Source organism: Oncorhynchus nerka, linkage group LG11 (genome assembly GCF_034236695.1).
Source record: "Oncorhynchus nerka isolate Pitt River linkage group LG11, Oner_Uvic_2.0, whole genome shotgun sequence".
Classification (NCBI taxonomy): Eukaryota; Metazoa; Chordata; class Actinopteri; order Salmoniformes; family Salmonidae; genus Oncorhynchus; species Oncorhynchus nerka.
Genome location: NC_088406.1, coordinates 29210677 through 29225022, shown reverse-complemented (window position 1 = coordinate 29225022; position 14346 = coordinate 29210677). Strand labels below are relative to the sequence as shown.

General features: G+C 43.6%; 1 protein-coding gene across 1 annotated transcript in view; it reads right to left on the bottom strand.

Annotated features, from left to right (window-relative positions):
- LOC115136650 (serine/threonine-protein kinase ULK2-like) overlaps positions 1 to 14346 on the bottom strand; it is a 44769-nt gene that overhangs the window by 19464 nt on the left and 10959 nt on the right. The window contains 2 exon segments of the mRNA XM_065024383.1: positions 762 to 798; positions 4672 to 4704. Coding sequence (XP_064880455.1) covers positions 762 to 798; positions 4672 to 4704 — 70 coding nt within the window.

Genomic DNA, 14346 nt, shown 5'->3' with positions numbered 1-14346 from the left:
CTAAGTAATAAAAGTATTAACAGTGAAGATTACTGTAGTTAGCATAAGAGGTCGGGCAAGTGGAGTGTGTCTGGTCCTGCATGTACTGGTTGCAGTGAAACAATAACATTAGCTAATCCAGTGAGCTGCTAGCTTAGAGGATTCCTGGGTCTCTAAAGAGTAAACCAAACCATTATGATCACAATGGATCTTGTGTCAATCTAACCATGCTTACACACATTAAATCAGGGATTTAACAACACTCTCTAAAGTACAACAGTGACAACTTCTTCTAAACGCAGCAAAGTTGTGTAATTAATCAAATAACATGGTTGTGTGACAATATTAGAGAGAGAGAAATCAACGATATACCATGCAGACCTCCACAAGCAGCATCCTATTAAGACGTTCATTGCTTGGTGCTTTCTTGGGAAGCATTATGAGAGAGGAGTGACCTTTGAGACTCAGCTATGCTGATCTTGGTGCTAAAGAAGGAACCCATTGTGTCATATCACTGTGTTCCTACACACAACATTCCCTGGCATTGGGAACACACAACATTCCCTGGCATTGGGAACACACAACATTCCCTGGCATTGGGAACACACAACATTCCCTCGCATTGGGAACACACAACATTCCCTCGCATTGGGAACACAACACACACACAGACAGACGGCAGATAGAGACGTACACAAAAGTACCCACACTCCTCTCCACAGCTAGTTATTCTGTTTTGATGAATAATACTCAGTGTCTGTTGAGATTAGTGTGATGCTTACCTTGCAGATAGTCAGCCAGATCGCCACCGTTGCAGTACTGTGGGGAGGAACAAGACAAACAAAACCATTCTATTAGCAGGCTGTGTAAGAACAACACAGATTAGCAGTATCAAGCTGTGTGTGTGACCACAAAGCCCAGATAATGAAGGGTCTCATCAATTAAAATCTGATGAATGGCTGTGCTGTTATCAGTACTAACAATCTCTGTTAATCCTGGCATTAGTCAACACAGAGAGCAGGAAGGACAGAGTGTGAGGGAGAGTAGTCCAAGAAAAAGAATGAGAGAGTTAGAGAAAATGTGCAAGGGAGCAGGGAAGAGAAAAGTAGAGAAACAGAGGGGAGCTAAGGGTAGGCTAATTTATGCTAGCATTTAACCAGTCTGTTCACCATTTTCCAGTTTAGTTAGTTTAACCGTAACAGTAAAAGCCTTGGTTTCATGCATGTTAACATTAGAAGCCTCCTCCCTAAGTTTGTTTTATTCACTGCTTTAGCACACTCCGCCAACCCTGATGTCCTAGCCATGTGTGAATCCTGGCTTAAGAAAGCCACCAAAAATTCAGACATTTCCATCCCCAACTACAATATTTTCCACCAAGATAGTACTGCCAAAGGGGGTGGAGTTGCAATCTACTGCAGAGATAGCCTGCAGAGTATCCTGGAAGGCTATTAACCTCACTCCGTCAGTAGAGGATGACTGGTCATTCTTTAAAAGTGCTTTCCTAACCATCTTAAACAAGCATGCCCTTTTCAAAGAATGTAGAACTAAGAACAACTATAGCCCTTGGTTCACTCCAGAACTGACTGCCCTTGAACAGCACAAAAACATCCTGTGGCGTACTCCATTAGCATCGAACAGCCCCCGCGATTTGCAACTTTTTAGGGAAGTTAGGAACCACTATACACAAACAGAAATAGCACAAACTACAAAATGTTCTGGGACACTGTAAAGTCCATGGAGAATAAGAGCACCTCCTCCCAGCTGCCCACTGCACTGAGGCTAGGAAACAGACACCACCGATAAATCTACAATAATTGATCATTTCAATAAGTATTTTTCTACGGCTGGCCATGCTTCCCACCTGGCTACCCCTACCCCTGTCAACAGCTCTGCACCCCCCACTGCAACGTGCCCAAGCCTCCCCATTTCTCCTTTACCCAAATCCAGATAGCTGATGTTCTTCTGAAAGAACTTCAAAATCTGGGCCCCTACAAATCAGCCGGGCTAGACAATCTGGACCCTCTCTTTTTGAAATTATCCACCGCAATTGTTGCAACCCTTATTACTAGCCTGTTACAACCTCTCTTTCGTATCGTCCGAGATCCCTAAAGACTGGAAAGTTGCCGCGGTCATCCCCCTCTTCAAAGGGGGAGACACTCTAGACCCAAACTGTTACAGACCTATATCCATCCTGCCCTTACTTTCTACAGTCTTTGAAAGCCAAGTTAATAAACAGATCACCGACCATTTCGAATCCCACCATACCTTCTCCGCTATGCATTCTGGTTTCCGAGCTGATCATGGGTGCACCTCAGCCACGTTCAAGTTTCTAAACGATATCATAACCGCCATCGATAAAAAGACAATACTGTGCAGCCGTATTCATCGACCTGACCACGGCTTTTGACTCTGTCAATCACCACATTCTTATGGGCAGACTCAACAGCCTGGGTTTCTCAAATGACTGCCTCACCTGGTTCACCAACTACTTCTCAGATAGAGTTCAGTGTGTCAAATCGGAGGGCCTGTTGTCCGTACCTCAGGAAGTCTATGGAGGTGCCACACGGTTCAATTCTCAGGCCGACTCTTTTCTCTGAATACATCAATGATGTCGCTCTTGCTGCTAGTGATTCTCTGATCCACCTCTACGCAGACGACACCATTCTGTATACTTCTGGCCCTTCTTTGGACACTGTGTTAACAAACCTCAAGACGAGCTTCAATGCCATGCAACTCTCCTTCCGTGGCCTCCAACTGCTCTTAAATGCAAGTAAAACTAAATGCATGCTCTTCAACCGATCGCTGCCCGCACCCTCGTCTAGCATCAGTACTCTGGACGGTTCTGACTTAGAATGTGTACTAGAGGTCGACCGATTATGATTTTTCAACGCCGATTCCGATAAGGATTATTGGAGGACCAAAAAAAGCAGATACCGATTAATCGGACAATTTTTTTAATGTATTTGTAATAATGACAATTACAACAATACTGAATGAACACTTATTTAACTTTAATCAATAAAATCAATTAAGCCTCAAATAAATAATGAAACATGTTCAATTTGGTTTAAATAATGCAAAAACAAAGTGTTGGAAAAGAAAGTAAAAGTGCAATATGTGCCAGGTAAGAAAGCTAACGTTTAAGTTCCTTGCTCAGAACATGAGAACATATGAAAGCTGGTGGTTCCTTTTAACATGAGTCGTCAATATTCCCGGGTAAGAAGTTCTAGGTTGTAGTTATTATAGGAATTATAGGACTATTTTTCTTTATACCATTTGTATTTCATATACCTTTGACTATTGGATGTTCTTATAGGCACTTTAGTATTGCCAGTGTAACAGTATAGCTTCCGTCCCTCTCCTCGCCCCTACCTGGGCTCGAACCAGGAACACATCGACAACAGCCACCCTCGAAGCAGCGTTAACCATGCAGAGCAAGGGGAAAAACTACTCCAAGTCTCAGAGCGAGTGACGTTTGAAAAGCTATTAGCGCGCACCCTGCTAACTAGCTAGTCGTTTCACATCGGTTACACCAGCAATAGCGGTCTGCTATAACCACAGAATTGTAGGGTAACAATATATTTCACTATTATGGGGGTGTCCACATTGATTGCTGTAAAGTTTGGGATGCCATGAATGGTTAAGGGCCCATAATTCTATTCTAGTGAATCTATCCGATTAAGTTCTGTGTGAGGACAATCATTTGTGAGGTACACTGCACACAAATAATGTTTGTTCAAATAAAAAGCCTGCTTTGCTTCATACTGAGAGTCAATGTTGCAGCTAAAAGGGCATTGTTTCCCTTAAAACAGTATTATTTTGAATGTGTTCCAACCGCTGCCAAAAGACTGGAGTGTGAGCCCTGCGCGTCGGTTGCTTAATAAGTGACTGCTTAATAGGGAATCTGCTCCCTCCTCTAACCATTGCGTAAGACAAGCCTTTCTTACGAAGCAAAACAGGCAGTCTGGCAAACACCAGCCAGATTAGTATTCATGCTAGCCTAGTATTGATACCATCTATGCCCATCTCTCTTGGAGTGATATAGCATTGATTAAGCAGCCTTTTATCTATAAGACCAAGGTTGAATGGTGCTCAGAGGCTACAAAGCCAGATTTATGTATGTTTCTTCTCTTGTGCCAGGAGACCCTGCCTCAATGTCAGCGTGGCTCTCAGAATAACAGCCCTGTGTACCACAACCAGCTAGAACACCCCAGGCAGGCCAGGGTAACAGGTACCAGGGTCCCAAGACACCTTGCACAGCCAGTTACCTTAACAACAGCTTGAATATGAGAAGGGCAGAATAAGTATTTCAGGGCTAAATATAAGGCAAACAAACACAGTTTGTTCTTGGATAACAGTATTCCTCGAAAGCGGGGTGTGAGTGTACAGGTATGTTTGAGGGCGGCAGACAGTTTTTTTTTCTCCCTTCAGGCGGTTTGTGGAATTTTGTGGCCTTGAGCAATGAGAGGGAGGGGGGAGAGAGAGAAAGAAGGGGAAGGAGAGAGGAGAGGCAGAGCGAGGACAGAAGCACACTGGGTTTGCAGCCTCTCATAGGACTGAGGAAATGACCATGGGCACACGGAGAGAGTGAGCAGTTAGAGGGGAGAGGTATCAACACAAAGATAGAGACCCTGGCAGCTTATAGGCAGCTCAGCAGAAGAGGTTGCATTCTGACAGTGTGACACCACCTACCTCCATGACCAGGAACACAGAGTTGGGAGTTTCCTGAATGAGAGGAGAGAAACAACATGGGTTAGAGTGATCTCTCTCACAACACCTGTCACATCCACTACTGTAGAGGACCAGCTTCATCAAACAGACTGACATGTATGTACAGATACAGATATAGTCTACATACTGTACAGATGGATCATGTGTACAGTACAGAGAATAGGATTCCCTTGCCACCAAGCATGAACTGAAGCCCATAGCACATAACTGATCTGGATTAGATCCGTACAGTAGAGTAGCTGGCTCCAATCTACAGACACATTGACACCCTCATCCTTCATCTCACACTGTGCGACTGACATGGGTTTAAGATCAAATTGGCACACCTCAAAGAAAAGGTGCCGTCCTTAGTGAACCCCTCACCTCAAAGCTGTGTCGTGCTACCGTCTACATTCTTGAAGGGAAAGGAATGGAGTTCATTACACAGCAGGGTCAAGCTGAGATTGTTGGTGTGTGTGTGTGTTCGGGGCTATTGGGTTCAAGGGAACTGGGCAATGTAACAGATATAGGGGACACCTTGCCAACATGGTGATGGAGGAGCTAAGAAGACGCTGGACAGGAGCCAAGTAACACAAAATCAGACCTCCAGGTTAAGCAAGCAAGCTCACATGTTTTTGGAGGAGTGTGTGTGTGTGTGTGTGTGTGTGTGGTGTCAGGTTGAGGGTACTGCATCAAGTGGCAGATCGAGCAGCTTGCCATGTGCATGAAGTTAACAACAACAACCATAAAAAAAACAACTGTCGTCACACATTTTCCAATCCCTTCAGCGCCATTCTAAGTAGGCTATCTATGATTAGATCCAGTGTTTCTTGTGACAAGACCATGCAAACCCCTTTCCATGATTGATTCTCGGTGAAGGAAATAGCCTGTCACATGAAAGGCTTCTTTAATCTCTAACGAGTGTATGAGTTCAAAACAATTTAATGTAATTATTTTCTCTGTGCCATACTAACAAATCAAAGGGTCTCAGAAAATCAATTCCTTGACTACCAACAGCCATACTAGTCAGTTATTGGACTGCATTACCCTGGTTCTAATCATCTCTCAGCCAAGGTCTCCAGTTGGAGAGCAAAAACCACTGCCTTCGCTCCGAAAACCAGCCATCCATTAATTCCACTTCAGCTTTTTCCTGTCAGCCTGCAACAGGCGTATTGGCTGGGCCCCTTCCTCCCTGACCAATCCCATTGGCTCATGGCTGTGGATAGTAGGAAAATGGATTTCAAGGATGTTGCTGTTGGGTTGTAGCAATGGGGGAGGGGAGACTCCACCATTATCTACTCTGATCGGCCGTGGTGTGTGTGTGTGTGTGTGTGGTGGCTGGTATTGGCCTGGGGACAAGCCATTTTCAGCCCCTGCACTATACTGGTTGATGAGGGGGATGGGGACTGGGAGAGGAAGAATAGGAGGAAAGGAAAGGAGTTGGCCAGGCTGTACACTGTCCTGGAGGAGGAGGGTAACATATGTGAGAGGTACAAATACAGTACAGCCTCACCCCCTTTAATCTCCAGCCCTCAGTAGGTTGAAAATGAACCGTCTATGCCACCATAAAATCTATCCTACAATAGAGTCCAAAACCTTTTCCGTGGTGCAAATCTAGACTAAGTGACACTCTTTATTTTCTAAGGCAGTGGTTGGTTACAGCTGTTATCATCAACATTTTTACCACAAGAGAGGAGACACCCAATAAGTCAGAATGTAATGTTACTCAAAACACTATCTGTTAAAGAATTGGACTTTGGACACATACAAAACCTGCCAACAGGGTATTCTACATAACCCTCCTTCCTCAAAAGGAATACGCCAAAACAAAAACAGCAGCACAAACAATTCTGCCTCCTATCTAACATCAGCAGCCCCACACGCACAGGCAGTCATATTCCACTTATAAAAGCATTTCACAATCCTTCTATTCCCATCCACTTGCTAGATGGAAAACCACTGAGTCACCAGGCGATCCAGCCAGAGTTATGCCACAAACAAGCTTTGATCGATGCTCTTCTAGGAAACACTGGAAGGAAGTGTACTACATCAGCTCGAAGAAATGTTGCTGTCATGAGGGAAACTCAAAACATCCCCCAAGCATTTTCCACCGCTTCAGCCCTCCACCTCAGACATTTTCAGAATGCCAGCGACTCTAGAGCCGGGCCAAAACAACGTCTTCGCAGTGTGTCGGTGGAGTCAATCGTGCAGGAGCTTGTTGCGTCACACCATTGACTCCATGAGTGCTGGGCTACATAAGAATTAAGGGGGGGTAACAGAGGGAGAAGAGATGGGAGGGGGCCAGCTTGGCTCAGTTTAAAATTGCTGAAGACTGTAGAGAATAGGGTTCCATATGTGGACTGGAAATCCACCCGGCACGCATCTGTTACGCAAAGAGCATTCTGAGAACCAAGTATCTAGCCTAGTCTAATATTACTGCACGCTAGATACATGTGTCACACCCTATGACAGACACTGTGGTGATATGACGCATGCTATGATGATTAGAACTTGAAACTGGGTGAACCCTTAGGGCAGCAGGGGACATACGGCTTTGTTAGTGGTGGCACGGGACCCGTTGGTGTTTTCATCACACATGTGCACAACAGACACACACACACAGGTGATCTAGTCACAGTGGAAGGGCACAGACTGTCCCTGTGGGAGAACCTAATGTCCTGCAAAGGCATCACATCGGATACAACCTGGCAATGTCCCTCTATGAAATCACCGTTTTAGGTCACGAGTATCCAGAAATTAGGCCAACTAACAAGGAGGTATCATGCTCCTCTTCCCTCTCCTTAGGCCAAAACAAGGCAGAGGAGTATAGAAAAGACAGTACTGTACAATAAAGAATGTCAGGAAAATATTGACTAATGAAATTAGATGCCTCTAGCACAACACCTCCTCCTTGCTTGGTGCATACGGAACCAAACATACATGTTTGTGTGTTATTTCTCCTCACTTAGGGAGAACAAAGCACAGTACTACAGTACTATAGTTTACCATCCCGTCAACCTTTCCCCACCTTTTCTTTAGATCTGAAAGGTATTACCGGTATCAAAGCCAAACGACCTAGTTGCTGTAAATGAGAATGTGTTCTCTGTCAACTTACCTGGTAAAATATGGGTTAAAGAAAATAAATAAAAACATTTCGGTAAGGTTCTGCCTAAGGCTTAGTATAAAATGTAGCCATAATGCTGAGGCGGCATTGGCACACACTACACTCTTAAACTCTTGCTAGGCAGCGCACTGTTACCATCCTCCTCTAAACTTTGCAAGGCATCTAGCCCATCTCTTGGCATAGCCCACCACTAAGCACACTGTTTTCTTAACCACAATGGGATGGATCCAGAAATAATGACAGTGGGAATAAATATGACTGAATGATGAAAATACTGGAATGAAGTAGGCTAACGCATCTGAAGGCATGTATCAAATGGTTGCTTACTGAAACTCCCAAAGTCATCCTTGAAATATATTTTAAGCAATAGCCTACCTGCGTGTGGTCAACTAGATGATCATTTCAGCACCATTTTGATTGGGACAGCGCCATCGCTCTGATTTGAGACAAGTGTGGGGGCTCATCTTGATAGATTCATCTATGTCAGACATCTATGTCAGACTGAACCTTCGTTTGGATATTGGTTAGGCTACAATTAGGCTAGGGAAATGTCATCTAAGTTGAGGTGAATGCTGCTCATCATCATCATCATCTTGTCTAGTTGCCTCATTTATTACAACATTTTGCCATCGTATCTAGTTTGCGAGTGAAGAGAAAACTAATCCACTTGTTAGTCGCTTAGTATCCTAGGCCTACTCCCAACCAAAAATCTGCCACTTCACTGGCTTGTCTGATAATCAATCAATGTGATTTAGTGTCACTGAATCTTCATTACTATAGGCTATTTGGTTAATTGGTTTGTGGATGGGAAACTAAGGGGAGGTGGTTAGCTAATCTATTTGTTTACGCATCCATCACTGATCAGAAACATTTAGCATGCAATGATATTGCCTAAATCAAGAGTAGGCCTATTATTTTGCTCAATCGCGTATAGCCAACTCCAAAAGCCTGCATAGGTTCTGAAATATGAACAGACTTGCATGCTTTTGAAAATAGGATTGATATTTTTTTTAGCGGTATGAAGACCCTATACCTGTTCCCTAACAAAGTGTAGTGAGGGTAGGAAAGAGATGAAATGTGGATAAAAATAGCATGGGCTTGAGCTCCGTTTCAAATAAATAATCATGTTTTTAATACGACAGCGGTTCCACATGTTCCCATGATCTAAGCTGTGTGGGAAGAATATTTTATTTATTTAGATTATATTTTTCTTAATATAAAATATAAGTCTGAGACTGATCGGGTAAGTGTGTCTTTTCAGTTTAACTGAACAAAATAACAAACTACAGATTTCATTTGGATGGCTCAGCCATGGCTGCACAGACCACTAACACTGGCCTAATTAAACTCAAATGAGCTATTCTATTCCTTAGAAAATAGATTTTATTAGTCTTATAATGTTTCTTAGGACCTGCCTAAACAAAATAATAAAGGATTTCCTTTTGATGGTGTATATTCTCATTGGATTTCTGAAAATAGATGCCCACCAAGATCTCCACACCACTACTACCACTCATCCCTGGCATGCGCACGGGAGGTATAAAGGCTATGCAGGCAAGACTGTGGTAAAAAAGGGCTTGTTTGTAAGGTGGTCTTAAACATTGCCCACTTTGTTTTACACACTAAATACCATAAATCTTATGTAAAAGCAGTATGTGTGTGGGAGATTTGAGTGTGCTGGGAGGGAGTTGCTAACTGCTACAGTATGGAGAATGTTCTAAGCCATTTAACAGGCTGTAAAGAAAAGCCAGATGATGGAATAGAGAGGGACAGACAGTTAGTTTTCTAGGAAGGCCGACAGGATTCCTGAAATCTCCCATGTGCGCCAAGAACAAGTTCTACTGACCAGAGTCCACCCCTTATTTTATCAAGTCAGCCCCCCCCACCCCGTTTACCTCACTTTACCTCCCCTTCTTTCCACACACACACACACACACTGTTCTACCAGAGTTCAGAAGAGGTTTTGAAAGCTTCCACCACGGGACTGCCTCACAGACAGACGCATGACTCTTCAACTTCATAATCAAACCCGCCTCCTACCCTGCCTCTCTTCCTTCTAGGGATGCACATGTTGGTCAATTTAACTGCTCACTAACTGACCCTCATTAACCAGTAAAAATAAATAATAATCCAAACAGTAAAATGACGTGACCGACAGAAAATACTATCAGAGATCTGTATATAATGACGAGATGCTAATGTTTCCGCCCTAACAATGGTAATCGTCCCAAGGCAAGAAGGCAGACAACAAGCTTAGGCCCAAAATAACCCCATAGAAACCCAATGGACTTATTTTGAAGAGATTTTGGTGAGAGTGAAACCTCTCGCGTCACCTCTTCCTCTCTAAAACTATGCATGCATACAAGGACCGGACATTTTTCATTAAGAGCTTAATAGAACATATATATCAAGCCCATCTTCTTCCAGTCAAAAGACTGGAGCTTAGTATTCAACTCCTGTAATGAAGCAGCTAATAAAGTGTCATTTTCAAACATTTACCAAAATGCATTATGCGGAAGACACAGTTGTAAACAGCACACCTAATGCGAGCAGTTCCATATGTGACAGAGATGAACATCTAATAGCAACTACTATGATGGGTTGCTAATATGACTAAGATTGTGCTTCTGGACAACGAAAGAAAGTTGATATGAAAACCAATACAGGAGGAGAGAAATGCTGATTAATGGCATGAGGAAGTCTTTATAAAATAATTGCCACCACGTTTCTGTGGATGGATTTTCGCAAAGCTACTTTGAAGCAAGGTAAGATATGCCTCATTATTTGAAGTAAAGTAAACAATTACACTGCCTCAAGCTGACATTGCAAAGTGGTGGGTCACGTCTGATAGTCAAACGGTCGACAGGCATCCATCCGAATGGCGAATGAAAGGCACGGTTTACCAGTTGAGATGAAGAAATAAAAATAGATCCTTTTTAATCTTGGCACCAAAGTTAACACGCGATTGCATTTAGCGTTTGTTTTTTGTTGCACAATGACTGGGCTTACAAAAGCAGGTTTCACTCCAGTAGCCTGCAGTCTTTTTGAGGAGCTACTCTCTTGCTGACTGACAGGTTGTAGGCTATTCCGCTCCTCAAACTAGGCTCTGTATGCTGTGCGCGCGTGATAAATAAAAATGTATGACGACTAACAAAAATAATGAAAATTAACCTGTAGACTTACTTCTTTCCATTTTCGTTGTGCCTCTTATTGGTCAACCTCTCCCTCTCCAGTTTCATGTCTGGTGAATCAGTGTGGGCTGTACAGGCTAGTGTCAAAGATGCCAATTCAAGATCGTCTCGAATCCATTTCAATGCCTTATGGGTCTACCACTTACACACACTCTCTGCAGTGAACCTTTGATGAAATAGCAGGTATGTACTGAGCCATGCTGTACAGTCTGGGCTGTGTCAGCCTGGAGAGAGACTCTGTGATTACTGTTCTCTGCATCGCACTGCTGCCTCCCTCCCACTTAATGCTAATAGCTCCATAAGGAAGAGCAGGGACAGACGTAGCCTAGCTAGTGTTGCATAGGCCTGTTATTATGACAGAAGCCTAATGAGCAGAACACCTCAGGATCAGAATACGCTCTGAAACCTTCCCGTCACCCAGCCCTACTCCTATACTGGCTTTATAAACATGACTCCTTTCTGAAAACACTAATTAATGAGTTATATTGAGTCATTTATCAGACGTTGGTTTTATTTCCACAGAGACTTCCAATACGTGCAGAAGGAGATAAAAACAGTTGGAAATCTCACACACACAGGGGTTCACAAAGAATATGTGTGAAACTGGTCAGTGCATGGTTAGAGACCACATTCACACTAATGTGTCACTGAGGTATTAGCACACAGTGGTGTAGGCCAGAAGACCAGGAATAGCAACAGTGTGATAGCACGCGTGTGTGTGTACGTGATAGAGTAGTTGTGTGTGTGTGTGTACTAGTGATTGTTGTGTGTGTGTGTGTACACGTGGTAGAGTAGTTGTGTGTGTGTGTGTGTTAGTGATTGCTGTGTGTGTGAGTGAGAAAGTGAGAGTGAGGAGGTCTCTGCATAGCCCTCATAGGGTATACTGTATACTACACATAAATGATTGCTATCACAAGGTCTGTGATGTTTATGTCTATAGGCTATATATTTTGCCAACATTTAGTTCTAAAGGAGACCTTACCGTGAAGCGGGCCTTTCAAGCAGCCTTCTCTAAACGAGGCACCACCTCACACTCTTACAAACACGCAGTGACAGTCCTCCTACCCTCAACTAATGACTGTCGACTGTAAACAGACCACACTTGCTTAATTGGCCTTTCAGGGGTAACCGCTAGCGGCCCGCCACCTTAACTAAGACTGAAGAGTAGGAGTAAGGACAGGCTAATATCTAGGCCTATATCTGAATCCAGATGTCAGGTCTAGTTTTTGTTATTTTACTATTTGGACAAAAACATAATTTTTTTAATTCAGCAATACCACGAGTTCAGCCAAAAAATATATAAATTGCAGATATCCCAATTATTCCCACAAATAAAAAATACCTGTTCCAAAGTATTCCCACAAATAAATATGTGATCGTGTCTCAATTCAAATAAGGTATGAAATTGTTATTTTCAAATACAATCTCTTTTTGGGCTTAGTTGTGGTCAATTTGCAGTGTCAAATTAATGTAATTATGTTCCGCCCCCCCACACAAAAAATCAGCCTGTGACTGAATCTAGTTGCCTACCCCCGTGCTAGGCCTTGCTAAATGTTAAAGCTACAATATTTAACGTTTTGGGCAACCATACCAAATCCACATAGAAATGTGAGTTATAGATCTGTCACTCAATAAAAGCAAGTCTAGGAAGCTGTATAATCGGTTCTGTGTGTTCTTTTTCTATGTTTCCTATTGTTGAGTTACATTTTACGTCTTTTACTATTGGTTTTGAACACCAGCTTCAAACAGTTGAAAATACATTATTTTTGGTTATTGAATTATTATGTTTTACTGCGTTTGAGATGAAATGGTGGAGCGATTTATGCATATTGCACCTTTAACCGGGGATCCATAAACATCCACGGGAATGAGGGCAAAGATGCATGAGCACCTGCTATCTTCTATTGGAAAGATAGGGTGGCAGCTGTCTTAGGTATTTGTCTCTCAACAGCGACCTTGCCGACAATGGCAACTATTTTCCTTGTCAGTCAGAGGGAGGGTGCCCCAATGCCCCCGCCAGGACAATGCTGTAACTCTGTCTGGTGGTTGTTGCACAAGCCCTATCATTTACAGCTCTCTGGGTAAACTGAGTGACCCGGTGCATGTAGTGCAAGCCAGAACAGCTGAAGAGGCTGGGCAGAGGCAAACACAGAGAGAGAGACAGGAGGGAGAGAGAGAGAAGTAGGAGAGGGAGAAAAAAAAGGGAGGAAGGGAAAGAGGGAAGAATGACAGGGAGAGAAACCCAGCAGTCACAAAGCCAGGAGCCAGTGTTCTCCCACACTTCTCCATTACGGTCAGGCTGCACATTCAGATGGTCAGAGAGTGGAATAAACATCATAACACCAGACAGACATACAGAAAGGCCAAGATTGTAACTGGTGACTGGAGAGGGGGAACCATGACCAGGGGAACAAAACAATGGAGAGAAATGAGAGAGCGCAATAGAAAGAGAGACAGAGTGAAAAGAAACCCTAGAAAGAGAGAGAGTGCTTGGAGGCCTAACACCCATCAATAACACTGCAACACTATCTTTGTCTCCCTCTAAAAACGCCAAAGCTGCAGTCTCTCCTCTCTTCCCTTTCAGACGGCATCTCTAAGCCCCACTGCCTGTGTGCCAAAAGTGACAGCTGCAGAGGGGAGAGATGGCCCAGGGAGGGTACTGCCAATGGGGGGAGAGGAGAAGAGAGGGGAGAGAAAGAAAGAGACTGACTAAGACACTACACACAAAGCCCAAACCAGTGTCTTCAATTATGGTTAGTGTTCTATGGCATTTCTACTCACTTTCAGGTAGAACTTGCCCGCTCCCCTAACCACATCCAGTATTTATACACAAAATTATGTGGACATCCCTTCAAATGAGTGGATTCGGTTATTTCAGCTACACCCGATGCTGACAGGTGTACACAAACGAGCATACAACAAATGCAATTTCCATAGCCAAACATTGGCAGTAGAATGGCCTTACTGAAGAGCTCAGCGACTCAACATTGCACTGTCATAGGAAGCCACCTTCCCAACAAGTCTGTCAAATTTCTGCCCTGCTAGAGCTGCCACGGTCAACTGTAAGTGCTGTATTTTTTGAAGTGGAAACCTCTAGGCGCAACAACGACTCAGCCGATAAGTGGTAGGCCACACAAGCTCACAAAACGGGACTGCCGGGTGCTGAAGCAAGTAGCGCGTAAAAATCATCTGTTCTCGGTTGCAACACTCACTACAGAGTTTCAAACTGCCTCTGGAAACGTCAGCACAAGAACTGTTCACCGAGCGCTTAACAAAATGGGTTTCCATGGCCGAGCAGCCACACACAAGCCTAACATCACCATGCGCAATGCCAAATGTGGC